The following is a 25,856-nucleotide window of genomic DNA, read 5'->3' as shown; positions in this document are numbered from 1 at the left end:
CCAGTTAAAAAATATGATGGTCACCCCTATTAAAAGCTTTTCGAAACTTAATTACTGTGGTACCAATTTTGGTTGGCTATTCTTAAGACTGTCGGAAGCCTCTTGTGCGAAACATATAAGTTGTGTTTCACAGCTATGTATTGCACTTTAGCCATGTTGGCATAGGAGATAATTTCTGTCAATATGGCACATGACTTTTGAGACCATATTTTCAATCATTTTAGAGACATTACATACTATATTTACAACATTTTGTTTGAACATTATGTTGTTACGACTCTTATTTATGAACATGCCTTTTATAATCTTACTGTGCAACGTGTTTGTGAGATCGAATCTCTGGCATACGATCACTGTATTTTTATTACCTCCTTTTTGAGATCAGTCTTAGCGCACACTTGTTCCATTTATTATTATACACACAGAATGTAAAGATTTTTATTTTTTGTTTATGCACTGAATAAATCAGAATGTATAAATATGTATCTATTAATTATTTGGTCTAGCACAGTTTTTTTTTTTTTTTTGTGGTTCAAAATTGTACGGAATAGTACGGGTAACAGTCCAAACTTTCCGATAACTTCGATTCTCTGTCATTGCAAGCGTCTGTGCTGAAGATCACAACACTTTTTTTTTCGAAGTTACAACAACTCTTTCGATGTTTGTGTCAGATACTAACATTTTCCCGTCTTCTGACATGAAGATTAGGGTTACCTGTCCAGATGGCACCGATATAATCCTATCAGTATGTCCAGATTCAAAAATTGACACCTTGAAAGTTGCAGCTCTTGGAAACCTTTTGCAGGATCCAACTGGCAGCATGAAGGAATCATTGTATTACAAGGTTGTACTGGTCAGGACTTGCAAATCATTAGAAGATGATAAAACACTTGCTGAACAAGATGTTCAAGATAATGGTAAATTTTTTTACTGTTCTGCATGATTGTCTGGTAATCTGGTAGAACTTTGAACAGGTGGGAGACGTACTTCACCAGGATTTGAAAACACCATTTTCTTGATCTAAGCATTGGCTGTATCGAAAGACTTAAAGACTTTATCTTAAAAGTTTGGAATAAGTGTTAAAAAGCCATGAAATCATAAATAAAATGATCATTTCATTCTGGTTAATTTTCATGTACATAATTACTTCAGTCAACGTTGACGTATGTCATCAGGTGTAAAGGCGGAGCTTAATAATTTTGCTGGTAAAATATGTCACGCCTTCTACATTCAAAGCTGTCATTGCATGTTTAAACTAAATTAAAATATCAAGAGGCAGGCGGCAGCGTTTAAATACACTATCAGTTTATGACGGCAATTAAGGGATGGTAGGAATAGTAAGGGATGTCGAATTGAACATTGATGGTGGTGACCGGCTAATCCCTTGGTTGATGACATGCTGTGTATTGTGTATTATGAATGGAAATCGTTTCTTAAGCTAATTTGAGTCTTAATTTCTATGGAAAGACATGATGTCTTCCGAAACCCGTGATCATTAGTCTTCCTGCAAATATCCCACAAACTATTATAAAATCAATCACGGCATGATCCCTGGTAGCAGCGAATATTCTGCGAAAACTTCCTGCAAATAGGTATATTCGCGGCATGTTCACATCTTTTTGACCATTTCGTAAGGGTCATGTCCCCTATACACAAGATGGCATGCTTTCCTGTGCATTTTAAAGTTCTTTGTAGCCTGGGAAGCCGTTGATAATATTTGTGCTTTGTCAGAAGAAATCATACCTAATATTTATGCATTAAAGATATCACTTAATTTGCGCTAATTGGTGTTAATTGGCATTCATCGAGTTTCTGATATTATCAACGCCTGGGGAAATCTGAAGGAGTTTCCATGTAACTACTGATTATCGATTTTCTATAATTAGCCTAATTAACATGTGATCATATTTGGCTTGTCTGAATCGAAAACGAGGCTATGCTGCCGAAATTTCGACAATTTTCGTAGATCACTAGGTCTGCATTAAAATAACATCTTGATAGCTATTACGCAAATTTAAGTTTATACTGACATATTTAAAAGTTGTTACAACTTGCTGGAAAAGCTATGGGAGGTACAAACTGGTATTGGTCTATGGCCCGGAAACTTTCGGAAGAACACGATTCCGACTCTTGTTTTTTCCGTGAGAATTCCGTTTCTATTTTTAGTCATGGATTATTGCTTTCAAAAGTTATCGTTCTTTATTAAACACCCGCATATTTCGGATGTAATATAGGTGGCGCTGCGGTCGGAAAACAGGTTTCCCCAGGCTGTCAATTTGCAGGTAGAAAAAAAAAGTTAGAAATTGGCAGACTGGATTCCCAGGCTAAGTTCTTTGTTACCAGATAGTGTAGTTTCAGATGTGCACAATTTATGCGTTAGGGAATAATTAACCTTAAATCTAAACAAACAAGAGCTGTCTCCATAGGATGACACATGCCCCCGATGGCACTTTGAATGAATAGTTATGGCCGATGTTAGAGTTTAGGACCTTTGACCTACGGAGCTGGGTTTTGCGCGCGACACGTCGTCTTACTGTGTCACATATTCATGCGTAGTTATTTTAAAATCCATGCATGAATGACAAAGATATGGACCGGACACGCCCATCAATGCACTATCATGAAAAATGACCTTTAACGTCTAAGTGTGACCTTGACCTTTGAGCTACGGACCTGGGTCTTGCGCACGACACGTCGTCTTACTGTGGTAAACATTCATGCCAAGTTATTTGAAAATCCATCCATGGATGACAAAGATATGGACCGGACAACGCCCATCAATGCACTATCCTTTAACGTCTAAGTGTGACCTTGACCTTTGAGCTACGGACCTGGGTCTTGGCGCGACACGTCGTCTTACTGTGGTACACATTCATGCCAAGTTATTTGAAAATCCATCCATGGATGACAAAGATATGGACCGGACACGCCCATCAATGCACTATCCTTTAAAGTCTAAGTGTGACCTTGACCTTTGAGCTACGGACCTGGGTCTTGCGCGCGACACGTCGTCTTACTGTGGTACACATTCATGCCAAGTTATTTGAAAATCCATCCATCGATGACAAAGATATGGACCGGACACGCCCATCAATGCACTATCCTTTAATGTCTAAGTGTGACCTTGACCTTTGAGCTACGGACCTGGGTCTTGCGCGCGACATGTCGTCTTACTGTGGTACTCATTCATGCCAAGTTATTTGAAAATCCATCCATCGATGACAAAGATATGGACCGGACACGAAAATTGCGGACAGACTGACAGACTGACAGACCGACAGACGGACAGACGGTTCAAAAACTATATGCCTCCCTTCGGGGGCATAAAAACAAATTATGACAGGTGTTTTTTTATTTCCCTAATATGAAATTAGGCACTGCCTTTCTGATGGGAAACCTTGATCATGATTCAAGGATATTTAATTTTGGTCTTTTCCACAGAAATAATCATTGTAGTATTTTCCATGTTAAGAGAGTTCTTTCCAGCAGTATTCAGTAAGGGTGACATCTGAGACTGGGTATTAAGTTTCCCCACCATTTTCAATGCATGGTCTACATGAGGTCAAAAAGCATTTCAGACAAACTCAGCCATGGAAAATTTATATTACTGAAAGAAATATTTCAACATTTTTGAAAGTAACGACAAACAAAAAAGTGAGCAATTTAAGTAAGTTGATCCCATTAAAAGGGTCCTATAAAAATTAGTATGATATAATAATGAAGTTTAACATAATTTGAGTGATTGATAATTCAAGGATGCCTACAGCCTTTTCATGGATGTTTTAAGTTATAGGTTTCTTGATTATTTAAACAAACTTGTCATTCCATAGATGAAGTTTTGCTGCTAAAGAGAAGACTACAGCCATCACAGTTTGAGAAAGGGGCAGACAAAGCTGTAAGTAATAAATGCTGAAAATTACAGCAAAAGTTAGATCTCTAAAAGTGTATTGGTCTGCCTCTCCTGCCTGCCCCCTGGTCATTTTGACCAAGGCGGAGAAAATATCCAACTTTGATTTTGTTGTTCTGAAGAATTAACTCAGGATGATATCTGGTTACAATATTACTTTAAATAGGAAACTGGCCGTCTTTAAAAGGAAGTAACTTCGTTTAACCCATATCATGCTGGACACGATTGATTCTGTCTTTGCGACCAGTGCAGAGCATGATCAGGTTGCACATATGTGCAGTCTGATCATGATCCTCACTATTCGCCATTCAGTCAATATCTTTTGGTAAGCACCTCTTTTTAGCTCGACTGTTTGAAGAATAGTCTAGCTATTCTACTCACTAGGGCTGTCATTGATTGGGTCTTAGGCATATCGACGATACCGATATATCAGAAGACAAATATCGACGATACATCGATATATCGATTATTAAGTTAGATTAACGACCCGTTTGTTCATATGCATACTATATACCTTCCTGTAAATGCTATTTTTAGTTTTACTGCCTACTTTTCATATTTCTGTTTGATTGTGTTGTATTTGTATTTATGAAATAAAAGAAATAAATAAAAATTAATAACATCTTTCATTTTTATTTTGCCTTCACTCCTTTTTTGCATTCATCCAAATTTACAACTTTGTGAAATTAAGTTGTTTTTTAGGGTCTGAGGTAGTGTTTATTTGGATAGTTTTTCTCTCTGTAAAATATCGATTTTTGAAAATGGGAATCGATAATCAATCGACAAAAAAATATCGTTGATACATTGATATCATTTCTATCGATGACAGCTCTACTACTCACCCTGGTGTCGGTGTCGGCGTCGGCGTCACACCTTGGTTAAGTTTTTGCATGCAAGTACATACAGCTATCATTTAAAGGCAAATAGCTTTGAAACTTATTTTTTCTTTTTCTAGGTCAATTGACAACTGCACTGGGTCAAGTTCCATAACTCTGACATGTATTTTGAGCAAATTATGCCCCCTTTTGGATTTAGAAAATTCTGGTTAAAGTTTTACATGCAAGTTACTATCTCCAAAATTAATGCAGATATTGAATTGAAACTTCACATGTGTCTTCGGGGTTACTAGTTGATAACACCAAGTCCCATAACACTGACCTTCATTTTGGCCAAATTATGCCCCCTTTTGGACTTAGAAAATTCTGGTTAAAGTTTTGCGTGCAAGTACATACAGCTATTACTAAAAGGCATATAGATTTGAAACTTATTTTTTTTTTTTCTAGGTCAATTACCAACCTCACTGGGTCAAGTTCCATAACTCTGACATGTATTTTTGAGCAAATTAAGCCCCCTTTTGGACTTAGAAAATTCTGGTTAAAGTTTTACATGCAAGTTACTATCTCCAAAACTAATGCAGATATTGAATTGAAACTTCACATGTGCCTTCGGGGTTATAAAACTAGTTGATGGCAGCAAGTCCCATAACTCTGATATGCATTTTGGTCAAATTATGTCCCCTTTTGAACTTAAAACTCTTCTGATATTTAACCTTTTTGGGTAATATTTTCCTGCTTCTGGGACAATATTTCGAATAGTCGAGCTTGGCTGTCTTACGGACAGCTCTTGTTTCAGTAATGGTACTGTCCAACTTGAAAGATGGGCAAGTTCATTATAGAAATTTAGCAGGGTAAGGGTTAAAAAATACACTGATAATGCTGATATATAAGACCATAGGTTTTATTATGGACAATTTCACAGTTTTCCTGATGTCTGATTTTGTAGTTAATGGTTTTCAGCACCTGATTTAGAACAAATGTAGTTAATGGTTTTCAGACTCTGAGAGTTAGAACAAATTTATGTAAATAATGGTTTTCAGACTCTGATTTAGAACAAATGTAATTAATGGTTTTCAGACTGATTTAGAACAAATATAGTTAATGGTTTTCAGACTCTGATTAAGAACAAATATAGTTAATGGTTTTCAGACTCTGATGGCTATGTTTCAGAAGTCTGAAGAAGCGAAGCGAGGCCCAAATGCCGAGGAAATAAAAAAAGCAACATCATCAGTACAGAGGTTTGAGAAACCAGCCACAAGTTCTTCCGTTCTTGCCACTGCTATAGATGTAAGTATTTGCAGCAGATTTAGATGCATTTCATAAATCCTTTTGAACTAGACTTTTCGAAGAAGAGCTTTTGCACTCGCCCCGGCGTTGCCGTTGGTGGAAGTTTTAGATAAAGTCAAATATCTCTGTTACTATCAAATCAATTGACATTTATTTACTATCAAAGTCTACACCAGAAGAAACAATCCCCATAACTCTGATTATATATTTGATTGAGTAAAGCCCCTTTTACTGGCAAAGTCAAGCGCTGAGAAAAGTTGAGCTCAATGTAACAAACACAAAATCTCTAGTCTTGGTTCGATATGTATTTGGTACTTGTAGAATAATGGTTTTGTATTGAGCGCCAGATTTGTAACCACTTCTGTTTTTGATATTCTGTCCGATATTACCCCATATTGAGCATTTCTCAGTAATTATGAAATATAGCCAATCTGAGGACACTTTCATATCATTTTACAATTTTCCATGAAAATTAACTATTCATGCACATCATAATAATTGATTTCAAATATTTGTAGAAATATTTCTTTGGAGATTTATTTTCCAGAATAGGATTAATTATATGTATGCAGTTTGTTTTGTGCTACTTTTGTAACATTTTCTGTTGCTGCCTTTACTGATCATTGTTATTATATTGGAAACAAGAGCTGTCTCCATAGGATGACACATGCCCCCGATGGCACTTTGAATGAATAGTTATGGCCGATGTTAGAGTTTAGGACCTTTGTCCTATGGACCTGGGTCTTGCGCGCGACACATTGTCTTACTGTGCCACACATTCATGCATAGTTATTTTAAAATCCATGCATGAATGACAAAGATATGGACCGGACACGCCCATCATTGCACTATCATGAAATATGACCTTTAACGTCTAAGTGTGACCTTGACTTGAGCTATGGACCTGGGTCTTGCGCGCGACACGTCGTCTTACTGTGGTACACATTCATGCCCAATAATTTTAAAATCCATGCATGAACAAGAGGGCCAAGATGGCCCTAGGTCGCTCACCTGATAAACACACCATAACAGTGTAAACATGTTTGACATAGTGATTTCATGGAAACAAATATTCTGACCAATTTTCATTAAGATTGGATCAAAAATTTGGTCTCTTAAGTGTAAACAAGCATTTTCTTCAATTTGACCTAGTGACCTAGTTTTTGAGCTAAGATGACCTACATTCGAATCTGACCTAGATTTGATCAAGGCAATCATTCTGACTAAATTCCATCAACCTCGATTAAAAAATACAGCCTCTATCGCATACAAAACATTTTTCTTTGATATATCCTAGCAACCTAGTTTTTCACCCCAGGTGACCCATATCCAAACTTGACCTTTATTTCATCAAGGCTAGCATTCTGACCAAATTTCATGAAGATCAATTGAAAAATACAGTCTCTGTTGCATATACAAAGGTTTTTCTTTGATTTGACCTAGTGACCTAGTTTTTGACCACAGATGACCCATATTCTAAAATGACCTAGATTTTGTCAAGGCAATCATTCTGACTAAATTTTATGAGAATCCAGTGTAAATTGCAGCCCCTATTGCATACACAAGGTTTTTCTTTAAATTGACCGGGTGACCTAGTTTTTTATCCCATATGACCCATATTCAAAATCCACCTAGATTTCATATAGACAAATATTCTGATAAAATTTCATGAAGATCCGGTGAAAAATGCAGCCCCTATTGCATACACAAGGTTTTTATTTGGTTTGACCTATAGACCTAGTTTTTGATCCCCAATGACCCATATTCAAACTTGACCTAGATTTTATCAAGGCAATCATTCTGACCAAAATTCATGAAGATCAATTGAAAAATACAGCCTCTATCGCATACACAAGGTTTTTCTTTGATTTGACCTAGTGACCTAGTTTTTGACCCCAGATGACCCATTTTTGAAACTGGTCTAGATTTCAGCAAGGTTATCATTCTGACAAAATTTCATGAAGATCAGTTGTAAAATACAGCCTCTATCGCATACACAAGGTTTTTCTTTGATTTGACCTAGTGACCTACTTTTTAACCCAGATAACCCATTTTCGAACTCAGCCTAGATTTCATCAAGGTAATCATTCTGACCAAAATTCATGAAGATAAAATGAAAAATACAGCCTCTATCGCATACACAAGGTTTTTCCTTGATTTGACCTAGTGACCTAGTTTTTGACCCCGGGTGACCCATTTTCGAACTTGGCCTAGATTTCATCAAGGTTATCATTCTGACAAAATTTCATGAAGATCAGTGGAAAAATACAGCCTCTATCACATCAGATCAGAAAAACTCACCTGAGCATTGCTCAGGTGAGCTAATAAAGATATGGACCGGGCACGCCCATCAATGCACTATCATGAAATATGACCTTTAACATCTAAGTGTGACCTTGACCTTTGAGCTACAGACCTGGGTCTTGCGCGCGACAAGTTGTCTTACTTTGCCGAACATTTATTCATAGTTACTTGAAAATCCATCCATGGATGACAAAGATACAGACCGGACACGCCCATCAGTGCACTATCATGAAAAATGACTAAAGTCTAAGTGTGACCTTGACCTTTGAGCTACGGACCTGGGTCTTGCGCGCGACATGTCGTCTTACTGTGGTACACATTCATGCCAAGTTATTTGAAAATCCATCCATGGATGACAAAGATATGGACCGGACACGAAAATTGCGGACAGACCGACAGACGGTTCAAAAACTATATGCCTCCCTTCGGGGGCATAAAAAAACACTAAAAAAACATGTGACCTGTGATCAGTCATAACTAACCAATAGGAGATGTTTATTGGCTTGTCTGAAAGAACCGCCATGTTGGATAATACCTCAATCAACATTATGCTTCACATAGTGCTTTAGAAATTATTTCTTATTGGCCCAATTTATTTACAATGTACTAATATTTCATGTTTCTAGAATCACTGTGGAAAGTGCAGAACAAAGAGTCGAAGCAACTAAATTTACTGCATCATTCTATAAAAATTCTTGTTGGTTTGTTTAAAAAAAAAATCGCTGTGATAAAACTATACCATTAGATGTACTCACAGTGTGTTTTTCCTGGGTGTTTCATTTTGATAGTATAATTTACCAGTGCAATTTTATTTAGTTTCAGACGGAGTTGCGGAAAATTCTGATATCCCTTATTGAGGTATCACAGAAACTTCTTTGCCTGAATCCAGAAGCCTCAAAAATATTTTCACAAGCTGAAGGTAAATTTTACTCAAGGACATTCCATTTCTTCTGCATCTCCTGTTTTTGAAAACAAAACTTTCTGCTTTGTACAGGTACATTATGAGGGCTAAGCATGAAACTATTGTATCGTGTTCTTTATCAATATACAGGTACAATTTAGTTCTTCTTATGAGAAATCTGTTCCATTTGTGTCAGATAGATTTGACTATTGAGTAGCAAGCCATTCAATATCTGTTTAATTACATGACTTCAGAAAATAAAATGTTCACAGGGGTTTTTTTTGGCCGTTTTTATAGCCGTTATTCGGCAATATTCCCAGTGCCAAAAAGTATGATTGTATTTTTCCCAAAATTAATGCAAAAATTCCCAACCTACATTCTGAAAAAAATTTCATCAAAATTGCACAAAAATTGACCAAGTTATGGACAATTTCGTAATGGAAGTATGTTAAAGATGTTCTACAATGTGAAATAAGTGTATGAGAAAGTGCTTACACACATCCTTACTATATCTTATGGGACTAAATATTTCCCAATTTGGAACATTTACGCGCCAAAATTCCCAATTCTGGGGGTACAGGCTATGCTCCCAAATTAGCTAGAAAAAACCCTGGTTCATAATATTTTACTTCATCAAATTTTGACTTTAGCCCCGCAAAATTCAGCGTTTAACTATAGACTATAGCACAAACTATGGACTGGCAATTTATGAAAGGCTTCATGTATATTATCATAATACTGTTGTATTTCAGAGATACTTAGTGAACAACCACAGGTGAGCAAGATAGATGAAGACTGTGTTAAACAGCTTACTGATATGGGCTTTCAGGAGAACAGAGCTAAAAAGGCTCTGTTACTTAACAAGTAGGTTCCTTAAGGAATTTTGAGTCATTTAAATATTCATTAGAGTGTAGAAAATAAACCCAAATATGTAGCTTGTTTAAGATAGTGGACTGGAAATGAGGCCTGGCAATTTCCATTTGAATAAGTTATCTCGGTATCTTACTTCAACACTCTTTGGCCATGAATGTTACTCAGAAAAACACATGGCTTTTCATACTTACCAGAAAATGTTGAAATGATATTCTGAGAATGTGTTATAAAATGAAATTAACAATTGTCATTACTGGTGCACTACATTGAAAACCTTTCAAGTTAAAAAATGAAAGAAATTAACATACTTGTAGAATTTCAATAAGAACTTGAAACGTTTTGAATGTTTGAAGAATTAAAAGGCTGCAACTGAATATGTCTATTTACTTAGCTGATAGCCATTGTTTGGCAGCCAGCAACTGCAATAACATGCTTTAGATATTGCTGTCCCCCCCCCCCCCCCCCCACCGCCACTTCGAGATTCAAGCTAAAGTTATATGACTTGTCCTGTTCTTTTTGCTCCCCCCCCCCCACTCCAAGATTCAAGTGGAGAAGTTGGCTGTTACTTGTGAAGAACTGGTTAGTACCAGTAAAGCAGGCCAGAATAATGGTAAGGTTAACTGCATCACTAAATATAGCTTTAAATACTGTTGAAAAATGGCCCTGAACCAAAATCAAACAAATTCACTGTATAAATGTACAGGATGTCTGTTGTATCGGCTATGGAATGGTTGTTGCAGCATGAGAATGATCCAGATATAGATGATCCATTACCACAGGAGTCTTCAGATGAGGTAAGATTAGCAGATAAGCTTTCAGGATAGAGTACTATACAGTGTTTGTCTGTGAAGGGTAAGATTTAGATAAGTTTTCCTGGTAGAGTAATTAGGTGATTTATGTTCGGTTCAAGCTCCTTATTGAAACTTTGTCTTAAAGATAAACTGTGAGCATTAGACTTTAGTATGTAAGTTCAGAATATCTCAATATAATGTCCTCATTTTGGCTTGATATAAAAACTGTATATGTAGAGCTACTTGTACGATTAAATGTCATGTAGTAATGGTTTTAAAAAATGCCAGTCATCTAATGGAAGGATAAATTCATACTATGGCTGATTATACATTTAGGCGTAAAAAAAAAACATTTGTTGGTTTCCGGTATCCCTACCTACCCTAAATTTTTGGCCCGACTCTAAATGTTTTTATGGCCTTGGAGAATATGTTGTTAAACTTTTTAACAAAAAGTTGCAAAACTTCACTTTTTATGCTTTAAACATGATCAGTGATGTTAGAAATCAACTAACTGATGCTTTAAAGGCATAACCCACTTATTTGTGTTCATTTTTTGACATAAAAATAATTTCCGAAAAGTCTCAAAAAAAAATTTCAAAAAAAATTTGTTTCCGACCTAATTTTTTTAGACCTTATTGTGTTCAAATACAACCCTGTTTATACACACACATCATGATCTGTTTTGTTTTTTGGATATAAAATTAGAGAATTAAATCCTTCTAAATTGATGAAACTTCTGTTTACAGGAGAAAGATGATGGTGCTGTCGGGGGTCAGACAGGATTGCCAGCAAATGCTAGTACTTCTGTAGATGGACAGATAGCATCACCTTGTAGAGTCTCTAATATTCTCAAGTCACTGAGAGCATATAGAAAACGAGAATTTAGGCCAAATCAAAAGGTTAGTTCTTTGAAGTCGACTAAGGATATCGGTATTGCTTATCACACTGTTGAAGTGTTTTTATGCCCCCGAAGGGAGGCATATAGTTTTTGAACCGTCTGTCAGTCTGTTGGTCTGTCCGCAATTTTCGTGTTTGGTCCATATCTTTGTCATCAATGGATGGATTTTCAAATAACTTGGCATGAGTGTGAACCACAGTAAAACGACATGTCGCGCGCAAGACCCAGGTCCGTAGCTCAAAGGTCAAGGTCACACTTAGACGTTAAATGTCATTTTTCATGATAGTGCATTCATGTCCGGTCCATATCTTTGTCATCCATGGATGTATTTTCAAATAACTTGGCATGAATGTGTACCACAGTGAGACGACATGTCCCACGCAAGACCCAGGTCCGTAGCTCAAAGGTCAAGGTCACACTTAGACGTTAAAAGTCATATTTCATGATAGTGCATTCGTGTCCGGTCCATATCTTTGTCATCCATGGATGGATTTTCAAATAACTTGGCATGAATGTGTACCACAGTAAGACGACATGTCGCACGCAAGACCCAGGTCCGAAACTCAAAGGTCAAGGTCACACTTAGACGTTAAAAGTCATATTTCATGATAGTGCATTTGTGTCTGGTCCATATCTTTGTCATCCATGGATGGATTTTCAAATAACTTGGCATGAATGTGTACCACAGTAAGATGACGTGTCGCAAGCAAGATCCAGGTCTGTAGCTCAAAGGTCAAGGCCACACTTAGACGTTAAAGGTCATATTTCATGATAGTGCATTGATGGGCGTGTCCGGTCCGTATCTTTGTCATTCATGCATGGATTTTAAAATTATTGGGCATGAATGTGTACCACAGTAAGACGACATGTTGTGGCAAGACCCAGGTCCGTAGGTCAAAGGTCCTAAACTCTAACATCGGCCATAACTATTCATTCAAAGTGCCATTGGGGGCATGTGTCATCCTATGGAGACAGCTCTTGTTTCTTTTATTTTATCAGAGACAAAAGAAAAACATCACCAGAAAACCCGATATATCCGCTGTGTTGTATAAATGCTCCTGGGCTAAGTTGCACATCTCTAGCAATTACCCATGTCACATTTTCTGTTGGTTATACACTATTGGTCATTCTGGCAATTGCTTTCCAATTGTAACCTTCCTAGGAACTACAGTCAAACCTGTCTATAAAGACCACCCTTGGGAGAGCCAAAAAGTGGTCTTTATTGGGAGGTGGTCTTTATTCACAGGTTAAAATACACTAAATGTTAGAATGGGAAACAAAACATGTGGTCTTTATACAATGTACATATTAAATGGAAGCATTCATATTTACAAAAAATTGCTACTGTTTTCTTAATAGCTACAGGATAGTATAATATTAAGAAGAACAGAACAATTCACATAACTGTTTAAAGATATGATAACTTTTGTGTTTGCAGTGTGTTTAATTAAACAAACATTGACATCTCTGCCCCTAGATATAGATTACATATAAAGTCGTGTTTGTTACAGGTATAGAGTCATCAAGGTTTACAGATAATTAGAGGTGTTAAAACATCCATACAGTTGATAGCGATAGATCTTTATGGTAGACAGTCTAAAGGTAGCTCTTTACTATATGTATTTTCTATACATCCGACTTACTAAAAATCCAAAACAAGCAGATTAATTTTTTGAAATTTTGCGAATATGAAATTCTTATTTTCAGACATTACAACATTTAATGGAGATGGGCTTTGATGAAAGTGATGTAATAGATGCTCTACGTGCCACCAGAAACGATGGCGAAGCTGCTGTAAGTATAGAAATTTTGCCATCAAAATATACATACGTATTGGTGGGGACATTTTAGGTTTGTTACGTCACACAAGATTTATGGTGGGAAGATGAATGGTATTTAATACTTTTAAATAATCTAGTGTTTTTTGCCTGTGGTTTTAATAATAATAGTTCGATTTACTGGGCATATTAAGAAATGTACTAAAGTACACTTTCATTCCGTCAATTTCAGTGTGAATTATTGATCAGTAACAAGAAGCCACCATCCGAAGATGTAGATGAGGGAATAGATCATGATAGTCCATTGTTTAAAGCCATCATGGCCAACTCTGTTGTACAGCTAGGTTTAAATAATCCTAGATGTTTACTAGGTAAGTTTAAAATTTCTAAAAGATAAATGCAGTATTTTACTCGCACATAAAATAATTATGTCATTGGGATGACAGTGAAATTCTTACATTTTCCAGTAGTTTTAGGATTTACGTTTATTTCTGAAGATGTAAATATATACTGGTACTGAGATTTAGAAAACTTTAACTATATATTTGGACATTTTAGAACAATTGTTGACAAGGGAAAAGATTTTTCCTCCCCTCATGAGTGTGCTATTACAGATGACAATAGGGTATTTAATTGCCTCAAGGCCTGATAGCAACATGAAATGGTCTTTATAGTTGACTATTAGCCATTTCAGTTTAAACAGTTTACATCAGTTTGTTACCTAACTTGTGTGGGTTTTTATATGTTAAACTCCTGTAGGTTTTACTAAATCACAATTTTAATGAAATTCCATCGTCTTTTTAGCTCACCTGAGCCAAAAGCTCATGATGAGCTTTTGTGACCGCTCAGTGTCCGTCGTCAGTCGTGCGTCGCTCAACATTTTCTAAAAAAATCTTCTTCTTGAAAACCACTTGGCAGAATTACACCAAACTTCACAGGAATGATCCTTGGGTGATCCTCTTTCAAAATTGTTCAAAAAATTTAATTTCATGCAGAACTCTGGTTGCCATGGCAACCGAAAGTAAAAACTTTAAAAATCTTCTTGTCCAAAACCACAAGGCCTAGGGTTTTGATATTTGGTATGTAACATCATCTAGTGAGTCTCTACCATAATTGTTCAAATTATCCCCCTAGGGTCAAATATAGCCCTGCACCGGGGGTCACATTGTTTATGTAGACTTATATAGGGAAAAACTTTGAAAATCTTCTTGTCCAAAACCATAAGGCCTAGGGCTTTGATATATAGTATGTAGCATCATCTAGTGGGTCTCGACAAAGATTGTTCAAATTATCCCCCTAGGGTCAAATATGGCTCCGCCTGGGTGTCACATGGTTTATATAGACTTGTGAAGGGAAAATTTTTTGAAAATCTTCTTGTCCAAAACCATAAGACTTAGGGCTTTGATATTTATTAGTAGCATCATCTAGTGGGCCTCTACCAAGATTCTTCAAATGATCCCCCTAGGATGAACTATGCCCCCCCCCCCCCCAACCCAGAGGGGTCACATAGACTTGTAAAGGAAAAAAACTTTTAAAATCTTCTTGTCTGAAACCACAAGATGTAGGCTTTTGATATTTGGTATGTAGCATTGCCTTGTGGTCCTCTACCAAGATTGTTCATATTATTCCCCAGGGGTGAAAAGGAGGCCCTGCCATGGGGTTCCCTAGTTTTACATAGACATATATAAGAAAAAACTTTTAAAAATCCTCTTGCCTGAAACTGCAAGGCCTATGCTTTTGATATTTGGTATGTTGCATTGCCTAGTGGACTAATACCAAAATTGAGGTGAAAGAGGCCCTGCCCTGGGGGTCCGAAGTTTTACATAGTGTTATATATGTAGGAAAAAACTTTAAAAATCTTCTAATCTGAAAGTTCAAGGCTTATGCCTTTGAAAATTTGTATGTATCATTGCCTTTTAGATCTCTGACAAGTTTGTTCGAATTATGCCCCTGGGGTGAAAAGAGGCCCCACCCCAGGGGTCACTTGATACATTAGTTATATATAGGAAAAAATACTTCAGAAATTATCAGATCATATTTCCTAGACTGTTAAATTATAATTACCTGATGACCCAAAGTGATAAGGGTCACCCGACTGTGACCTTGACCCACTGACCTACTTTGTTTTTTAAGATACAGCCTTGAAATTTGGATGACATATACAGTTTTGCACACTAATCTTAGAACTGACTTTCAGTGACCATGAATATGACCTACTGACCTACTTTCTGGTTTTTGAAGCTTTAGCAGAGAAATTTGTTCAAGCAAGCAACTTAACTCAGGTGAGCAATATAGGGCCATCATGGCCCTCTTGTTTTAAAAGTGGTTGATAGCCATTAGTCAGTTAAAAAACATTTAACTTTCTTTTTTGCAGTACATATAGTTTTAATATTTCAGCCTTTATACAGATGTTGGAGCACCCCCACACTGCCAATCAGTGGTTAAGTGATGCTGAAACTGCCCCACTTCTAGTCCAAGTCTCGCGTATATACCATGCTGAGAAACATTCACAACAACAACAAAAACATGAAGAAAACCAAAGACAACAGAAAAAATCTAGATGATACTGTTTTGAATAGTTAAACTTTGTAATATTTGCAAAAAGTCATGACATGGTTCTTGGTAATACATTTCGAAGAACATAAAGCAAGGGATGAAATTCTGTAAAGCAAATACCTTTCATGACAGATATTTGGAGGATATCTTAAACTTTATAGTATTGATCAGAAGAGAGATCAGCCACTGAATTGGTCATAGATCTTTACAAGAGGAAGTGGTCAGGAGTCCAAGGTTCAGGCTTTCATTTTACAGTTAAACCTCCCGTAGTGGACATCTGTACTGAGCAGCCACTTTCCATTAGCAGCCAGTCAACTAAGGTCCCAAATTGTACTTTTGCTCTAATTCCAACATTTACCTGCCTTAACCCTTACCCTGCTAAATTTCTATAATGAACTTTTCCATCTTTCAATTTGGACAGTTCCATTAACTGTTAAAAGGGGTGCTTACCAAAAGATACTCACTGAATGGCGAACAGTGCAGATCATGATCAGTCTGCACGGATGTCGCAAAGGCAGATTCAGTCGTGTCCAGCATTATAAGGGTTAAACAGTCTGAATGTGTCTTTCCCTTGGCTTTGTAACTGGTATAAATTTAACAGTAAAGATTCAGCAGTAATCAACCTTAATTGAAAAAGATTATGTATCTTATGCAAAATACAGACATTTTTCATTATACCAGTATCCTCATAATATAGTATCACTGCCATGAACCATGTTAGTATTTTACAGGTGTTTGTTATGCAGAAGCTTTAAAAGTGCCAATTACTATGCAATATTAATTTTATGACCTAGAGTTTACCGTGTTGCTTATTATAGATATATGTATATGATGTAATAAGTTAAATTTTGTTATTGAAATATATTTGCTTTTTATGTGAAAATATAGTTTTTTGTTATCAAACTTCATCTGGAGTTTTTATGATGGGAGGTGTGAAGGTTGGGGGGAAGCACGGTGGATGGGTGGCCGTGTGCGTGCATGAACGATGGTGGTGACAGGATACACCAATGGGCAAGTTATGGTCCAGACTGGAATAAGGACAGACAGACAGACAGTCACAGACAGACAGACAGAGGCACCCGACATCCCATAATACATCCAGTTTTTCCAAAACTGGCTTGTAAAAACCCTTTGATGGTGGAAATATGAGCCGCACAGGAAAAAACCTTACTGAACTTTGACCTTAAAGTGCAACCTTGACCGCTGAGAAATCTGGGTGTTGTGCATGTCACATTGTCTCATTATGGGTAACATTTGTGTCAAGGAATACTAAAATCATATGGATGACAAGAGATTGGGCCAGACAGGAAAAAAACTATTGACCTTTGACCTTGGACTGCGATCTTTGCCTTTGGACTAGGGGTAAGGATGTTGTACATGTATGATTCATCATTTTAATATGTGATACATTTATGCAATGTAATACTGAAATCCTTTCAAGAATGACAGAATTATGGACTGCACAGGAAAAGAAACACTACTGGGGTATGACCTGAAGTATGACTGACCTTTTGAGCTGGGGTTCTTGGTGTTGGGCATGACCCATTGTCTCAATATTGAATATTTGTTTTAAGTAATGTTAAAATCCCTTGATGGATGGCAAAGTTACAGACTGACAGGAATTTGGGACAAATGAATGGACAGACAGACAGACAGACACTGCAATTACTATATGCCCTCGCATCCCCCCTCACAATGGTTTACATTTTTTTCATCAGATGTACACAAGAAATACAGAAAGAAACTATTTAATAAAGAAAGCATTTTGCAGCAGTTCAAACACTACCATAAAATATTTTACATTCCCCTGAAACAAGGTATATCTGTTACTTTGTCCATCCATCCATTTTCATGTATCAACTGTTAACCCTTACCCTGCTAAATCTCTATAACAAAATTGTCAATCTTCCAATTTGGACAGTACCATTAACGGTTAAAAGGGGTGCTTACCAAAAAGATACTGACTGAATAGCGAACAGTGCAGATGATGATCTACCCTGGTTGCAAAGGCAGGATCAATCGTGTCCAGCATGGTGAGGGTTAAGCAATTCAAGGTCTATGAAACTTTACACCAATGTAAAGAATGATGAGATGCACAGAAGGCTCCACCTCATAGGCAAGGACTCTAGTCCACCTCATAGGCAAGGACTCTAGTCCATAGGCAAAGCCGGTCCCGGGAGGGAGTTATGTGTCATTCGTGACATCTCTTGTTTTTGACACATATAGATTCAGCCAAAATTGGTGTGGGTGTAGGGGGGTGGGGTCGCAATAATTTGGTGGTTTCAAATTTAAACAAAAAACAAATAGTATTCTTTTTTGTCAGACTTTAATTTTCTTGACTGATAAAACTGTTGTGCTTTAGTCTCAAAACAATAATAATGATTTCACAGTATCTGTTCAGATTTTTTAAAATTAAGGTTCCAGGAAGGTGTTTGATTACCTTCCCTTTACAAATCAAATGAACAGTTATTAAAGGCAAAATTTATGTCTTCAAACACACTATCCTCTCTCAAAAAGTTCCTTCTACTTGTAACAAGATGATATATAAATTTTGAAAAGCAAATAGTCTGAAGTATAAAATCAAAAAAATTTAAATTCATAAAATGCATAACACGAACCTTTACATCTGTCATATGATGGTTTAAAACTAAGAGGAAGTTTTGTTTATGTATGAAATCTGGATTGATTATTTTTTCCCACTTCAGTTTCCAGCACTGTGGCAAGAAAACTTTACTTGGATGTTGTGTAAAGTTGCCAAAGTCAGGACACTTGCAAACTCCTGACTAAATTTTGGCATTTACAATATATGGGGAAATCTATACTACTTAAAACTGAGTGGGTTTTTTCAGTATTGATATAGATCTATATAATTATATAACTTTTTTATTATCTTTTTATAAGAACTTTGCAGAACTGGGAAAAACACTGAACTTGAAGAAAAACTGATTCTTGTTACTGGGTCGGTATTAAATCTCCCACATTGAGTGTATGCACGCATTGAATGTACACTATTAAACCTATGTTAAACCTACCCCTAACCTTTAGTCGGTATACTGTAAACTTAATACGTGTGTACATCCAATTGGGGCAATTTAATGTTGGCGCTTGTTACTGCAGATAATTTTACAGTCCTACATGTATTATGTAAAGTGAATGCACTCTATTATGTACACACATGTATCTTATACAGCAGAATCATTCCTGAACGAGTATGGCAGTTATTCCAAAGCACCAGTTCTTAGTGCGCCTGTGCCACTGAACTGTTATTTTAGCTATGCTCTGTATCAACACCTGTGTGCACAGCAACACTATTCTGCAGTGTTGGTTTTTAATATTTCATACACTGCTGGCAATACATTATACAGGTAGACAGACTAAAAACTGGCATTATTTCATTAATAGTTATTTACAAAAATGTTTCTGGAATAGTTCATAACAATCTGGTATTAAAGTTATTCAACATAGTCAAAAGTCATCACAAAATGTTTCATGTCATTTCTGAAGCCTCAGCTGTCTGTTCATCATCATCGCTCATTTCCTCATCTGATTCCATGTCAGCGTCCTTGACCTTTGACCCACTTGCACCGCTGCCACTCGCTACTTCAACTACAAGGTAAGATAGACAAAACTTACACTCAAGTAGTGATGTATTCTGTACATGTTAAGCATTAAGAAATAACTTCAACTTTCAAACAAGAGAGCCAAACTGTAACAATATATGCCTATTGCTGCAAATTACTGTCAACTTTTAAAATCTACTTCCTGAACAGACTAGTTAATTTTCAAAATTTCAACCTATTCAAGGGCCACAACTCCAAGGGGACAAAGACTATCTAGCGTAGCAAAGACTATCTTGGCTAAGATAATATGCCCATAAAAAATCTGACCAAGTCTGGTGAACATTAGACGAGAACTGGTCAAGACAGACTGGTGACACTGCAATTTTTCACAATTTTGAGTAATTCAAGGGCCATAACTACAGAGATGCTTGGAGGATTCAGCTGATTATCAAACTTTGCTGAGATATTATGCCCATAAAATTTTAATGTTGTGACCAAGTTTTGTGAACCTTAAATAAGAACTGCACATTGGAGCTGACAACTTTGGTGGATGCAGGCCGTGGCTTGATCCCTAAATATGTTTTTTCTCTTATTATTCCTATGATGGGAGATCACAACATGCATCTTATACATCATCCTTTATGCTCGTAAGACTGTATGAAATAGCTGTAGATCTATGCCTCAAACTGCCTGGTTTTTATTTATTGTATGAAGTAAGCAGTAGACGTGATAATTTCAAACTGCTTGGTCTTTATTCATTGTATGAAAAAAGCTGTAGACGTACACTTCAAACTGTTTTGTCTTTACTCTTGTAAATTACAAAAGAAAGATACAGATTTAAAAAAGAAACATGTATGCCTAAAGATAATTCTAATCACATCAACTTTTGTAGGAAGTAAAATGTAGATTTGGTTGAAGACACACTTGTCCTATATTTTAAATACATTATTTGACCTTAATCCTTCAGTTTTTAGCTCATCTGATTTTTTGAAAAAAAATGATGAGTTATTGTCATCACTTGAGCGGTTGTCGGCGTCGGCGTCTGCGTCGGCGTTGCCTGGTTAAGTTTTATGTTTAGGTCAGCTTTTCTCCTAAACTATCAAAGCTATTGCTTTGAAACTTGGAATACTTGTTCTCCATCATAAGCTGACCCTGTATAGCAAGAAACATAACTCCATCTTGCTTTTTGCAAGATTTATGGCCCCTTTTGTACTTAGAAAATATCAGATTTCTTGGTTAAGTTTTATGTTTAGGTCAGCTTTTCTCCTAAACTATCACAGCTATTGCTTTGAAACTTGGAATACTTGTTCACCATCATAAGCTGACCCTGTATAGCAAGAAACATAACTCCATCTTGCTTTTTGCAAGATTTATGGCCCCTTTTGTACTTAGAAAATATCAGATTTCTTGGTTAAGTTTTATGTTTAGGTCAACTTTTCTCCTAAACTATCAAAGCTATTGCTTTGAAACTTGGAATACTTGTTCACCATCATAAGCAGACCCTGTACATCAAGAAACATAACTCCATCTTGCTTATTGCAAGAATTATTGCCCCTTTTGGACTTAGAAAATCAGTTTTCTTGGTTCAGTTTTATGTTTAGGTCAGCTTTTATCCTAAACTATCAAAGCTATTGCTTTAAAACTTGCAACACTTGTTCACCATCATAGGCTGACCCTATACAGCAAGAAACATAACTCCATTCTGCTTTTGCAAGATTTATGGCCCCTTTTGGACTTAAAAAATATCAGATTTCTTGGTTAAGTTTTATGTTTAGGTAAACTTTTTCTCTTAAACTATCAAAGCTATTGCTTTGAAACTTGCAACACTTGTTCACCATCATAAGCTGACCCTGTACAGCAAGCAACATAACTCCATCCTGCTTTTTGCAATAATTATTGCCCCTTTTGGACTTAGAAAAATCATTTTCTTGGTTGAATATTATGTTTAAGTCAACTTTTCTCATAAACTATCAGCTATTGCTTTAAAACTTGCAACAGTTTTTCACCATCATAAGTGGACACTGTACATCAAGAAACATAACTCTATCCTGCTTTTTGCAAGAATGATGGCCCTTTTTAGACTTAGAAAATCATGGGTAGGACAATATTTCTATTATACAAAAAAAAATCAGATGAGCGTCAGCACCCGCAAGGCGGTGCTCTTGTTTTTTTTTGACAGTGGAGAAAATTAATCCATACATACCGTCCATCTGGCTTTTCTCTTTCTGTGAATGTCTCAATCTTTTCAACATTTTCCTTCTACGTTTTCCTGACACTCTGATATTATTTGTAGGCTGTTTCCTATAATGAAGCAATTTTTTTGTGTTGCTAATGTATAAAAAAAATTTCAGTAGTATTTGCCAATGTTTTTCTGTACACCTATTAAACTAGCATTAAAACAAAATTTAAAAGGTGGTAATTCATATGTCAATAATCTTTTTGTCAAATGCTTCTGTTATTATGCCCTCTGATTATTATAATATTGTTACAGTTAATAACTGATCAAAGGAGATAACTTCATCATTATTAAGAGCAGAAATTTGGCTAACGAGCTTTTCAATTCCTCTTTTTGACATATTTATTCATATTAGATTACCTGAAACTTAACATTACCTTTTACATTCCAGGAACATTATTAGTTCAATTGAATTCCCTTCAATGCTAGAAAAGCTCTTGTCTCAAATAACATGTCAGTAAAACATAGACCTTTGAAAAATTAAGTACAAGCCAAATTAAATTCCTTTCAGTGGTTTTAAAATCGTTTTTTCAACAAGTTAAGACTTAGTAAAGTAAGAAAGGGAGACAATTTGATTTTTTAATACAGTCAACAGTTATGAGATAAAACACTTCTACTTGCTGTGGTGAGCCTTGATGTTTATATAAAATGCTAATGACACAAACAATACTTTTGTCACATTTTCCAAGTCCATAGCCAGACTTAAAATCTAAAAGCGGAGATAATTTTGTCCAAATAAAATATTTAACTTGACTTGATGTGTATAAATCATGTATTATGACCCCAGACTTATGTAAAGTTTTAATCAAATACATTCAATGAATATGATACATGTTTAGGGAATACTGAAGGAAATTGCTTTTTAGGACATTTCCGTTACAGATTCTGTGGATCAAACAGTAATAAATGTTTTTCTATGGTGACAGTGCAAGTATTATAAGGAAAGCAATTATAAATACTCACGCTAATTTTTTTAACTGTTCTTTACTTAGCAATTCAGTGTCTTCTATCACAATATTTTTCTCTTGTTCTGCTTTTCTCTGTTTTCTTTTAGCTCTCTTTCGTAAAGCCTTTGCACCTTTACCCTAGAAAATAAAGGATATTCCTAGTTGTTCCCATCAATAAAAAATCTGAATGTTTAGTTTTAATGCACCGGCAGAATAGTGTGCAAAAATCAAAATCCTTTTATTTATGATTGTAGAATTATTTTTCTCACATTATAATGACCTGCTTGCTTAAACAAGAGGCCCATAGGGGCCCTAAATCACTCACCTGACCTTGATTGTTTACTCTTGAATTAGTTCTGGCTACCATAACTAAATATGGTCTTTTATATACTGACAGTGAAATGAAATGTAATGCTCATAATCATTGTCAAAGACCTTCGACTACCCTTGAATATATGTATGACACATTGAATTCAATGGTAACAACCGTCTTTAGGCCTCTAATAAGGGAAAAGTGCCACAATTTGGACAAAAGATTTGGGAGAGGATCTTATAATGTTGCACAAGACCATTAGTTTCATCCACCAAGCAATTCATGAGACAGTCATTTTAAAGGTTTTTCTATTGGAAGTGTCTAGTTGTCCGGTAATCGATTTCTCAGTGAATAAGCAGTGTTCTGGTTTAATTTAACCTGTTATTTATTTAAGATATCAATACCTATCTGCAAACAGAAATTTATTTGATTACATACCAAAGTGTATTTTTAATCTTCTTGAGAAATTTACTGCCTTTTCAGCCGATAAAACGGAAGTTTACAAGAATCAATAATGACGAAACGAATAGAAGCGGATGATTGTGTCGTTGTCATCTTGCTGTTAGAGAGCGTTTAGTTACATACCGGTATGTGCTATCAACTGACGAGATACCACGCAGTCAAAAGTTCATATGCTTCAAGGCCACACCACAGGGAGGCACTCTTATCATGGCCCAATTTTTTTTTAATGATAAAAAATACAAAATCAAAATATCAATATGAAAAAAATAAGTGTACTGTTTTGGAATAGGCATAACGATTTAATTCCAAACTGTGAGAAAGTTTATTATAGGTAAAAATCTTGTTTTTCATAATTGTTTTCCTGATTATTTACATGTTCCTATTAAAACTGATAAAATGATTATCATGTTGTTTCTTTAGGTTATTCTTTAGTAATTTGTGAACTCTTGATAAAATAGGAACAACAAGGCAGTCTGAAAGACAGCTAAATCCCCCGGCACTGCTATGGATAGTGAAAGGGTAAACCTTTGATTTTAGCTGTGACCTTGACCTTGAACTGACATGTCTGACTCATGAATTGTGCACAACGTCTTGATGAGGCGATCATTTGACCAAAGTTTGATGAAAATCCTTCAAGGGGTTTAGGAGATATGGAGCGGACACGAAAGTGTTACGACAGAAGGACGCACGGATTGACGCAGACCATTCCTATAATCCCTCCGCCACGGCGGGGGATTAACAATGAAAAAACTTTGTTATGTGGAATCGGTATCAATTTGGAACATGGTCTGCCCCCAGACATGCGGCATGCCTGGCCCACCGGTGTGTGGACACGCCCTGATGCCTATGAACAGACCCCCAGCTATGGGACAAACAGCTCAGGACTGTGTTCCCAGGATAGGGTTTTAACTCGGAACTAAGGGTGAGGTAACCCTGAAAGAAACCTAGAGAGTTGAAGACAGAGGTGCTGGGCCATTGGCACTCTCTTAACGAACCACAGCACCATGCAATATCGCTATGACTACACAGCCATCTGGTATTCAACAAAGTGGTGCTGAATCTCTGAGGTCCCACCACGGGGATTCAGTGCCGGGCTCTGAGCCTCGACAGAGTCCACCCACAGCTACTGGGGGTCCCTCCTTCAATCCACAACATGCAAAGAGAAAGAGGAGGAACATTCCAAGGAGAAGAACCAATCCGCATCAACCTTTCAGGCTGATGCATTGGAATGCGGAGGGTGTCTTCAACAAGAAAGCTGAACTTGAGCATATCCTCCATGAGAAAGACATCAATGTCTGTTGCATTCAGGAAACTCACCTACAGCCGGAGAAATCCTTCAAAGTCAGAGGATACCAGTGTTTTCTATTTTTTATCACTAGCGACACTTACACTGGGACTAGTCGAACTAATCTGACGTATACAGTTTGTTTTATATTGTGACAGTCAAACTGTAACGACTAATCCAACGTATACAGTTTGTTTTATATTGTGACGGTCAAACTGTAACGTCGCGGTGGCTGCAAGTCAGAAATTAAAAAGCAGCCACTCAGCGACAGTAAGCTTGTCTAACACTGGGACAAGGTTAGGTTTCAATACGGGATCCGTTTCAGCTCAGAGATCCATGACAGCATATATATATATTTCTCTCTCTCTCTGAGCTGAATTTTTTTAGCTATCACTTGATAAATTAAGGGTTTGTCCGAAATCAACTGTGCCCGCACACCGTTCTCTTTTAACTACTGAAATAACCCTATAAAACAGACTATACCGAAAATATCAATTGCCTATCATATCACAGATTTAAAAATATTACCAGTATGATCTTACCTTCTTTTCATTTTTCTTGATAAAAGAGCCTATTCCCATTTTGTTGTTTCCAGTTTCACCTGTATTTGTTGTTGTTGTGAAATGGCTATCTTCTGTATCGTAACGTACCAAATTGGGAACTTAACTTCAACTTCAACTGTCTACTGCCGAATAATCTGGCAGGCGCTGTCAGGAAACAGTGTTTTAGTAAAGAATGTTACGTGCAAAGTTAAAAAGATTAAAAGACCCAAAGTATACAGTTAAAAACAGTAGATTATAGTATTCAGAGAGAGTGCGAGTCCAGCCCGCTGACAAATGTTTGCAAACTGGGGCTGGACTGGTTACATGTTGGTAAACTGTTTCATAGCCTGATATTCCTGAGGAAAAAGGAATTCGCCATG

General features: G+C 36.5%; 2 protein-coding genes across 4 annotated transcripts; one reads left to right on the top strand and one right to left on the bottom strand.

Moving 5' to 3' along the window:
- Positions 1-575: 575 nt before the first annotated feature.
- Positions 576-17,039, top strand: LOC123551992 (ubiquitin-associated domain-containing protein 1-like). Of its 3 annotated transcripts, none has more exons than XM_045341336.2 (10): positions 576-917; positions 3,831-3,895; positions 5,893-6,030; positions 9,151-9,253; positions 9,988-10,099; positions 10,812-10,902; positions 11,646-11,798; positions 13,505-13,591; positions 13,808-13,946; positions 15,973-17,039. In XM_045341336.2, exons 1-10 carry the CDS (start codon positions 659-661, stop codon positions 16,137-16,139), a joined length of 1,314 nt encoding a protein of 437 aa, XP_045197271.2. In that variant the 5' UTR covers positions 576-658; the 3' UTR covers positions 16,140-17,039. The 3 variants fall into 3 exon arrangements, with proteins under 3 accessions (XP_045197271.2, XP_045197286.2, XP_045197276.2); XM_045341351.2 differs by having other exon boundaries at positions 577-917; positions 5,917-6,030; XM_045341341.2 differs by having other exon boundaries at positions 578-917; positions 5,914-6,030.
- Positions 17,040-18,440: 1,401 nt separating this feature from the next.
- On the bottom strand, positions 18,441-25,621 carry LOC123552009 (uncharacterized). Its single transcript, XM_045341364.2, has 4 exons — positions 25,477-25,621; positions 22,891-23,012; positions 21,895-21,992; positions 18,441-19,737 (listed from the first exon to the last, which is right to left on the bottom strand). The coding sequence occupies exons 1-4, from the start codon at positions 25,513-25,515 to the stop codon at positions 19,619-19,621; spliced, it is 378 nt and encodes a 125-aa protein (XP_045197299.1). The 5' UTR covers positions 25,516-25,621; the 3' UTR covers positions 18,441-19,618.
- Positions 25,622-25,856: the final 235 nt, after the last annotated feature.

This window comes from Mercenaria mercenaria, chromosome 15 (genome assembly GCF_021730395.1).
Source record: "Mercenaria mercenaria strain notata chromosome 15, MADL_Memer_1, whole genome shotgun sequence".
Taxonomy (NCBI): domain Eukaryota; kingdom Metazoa; phylum Mollusca; class Bivalvia; order Venerida; family Veneridae; genus Mercenaria; species Mercenaria mercenaria.
This window is presented reverse-complemented; position numbering and strand designations above follow the sequence as displayed.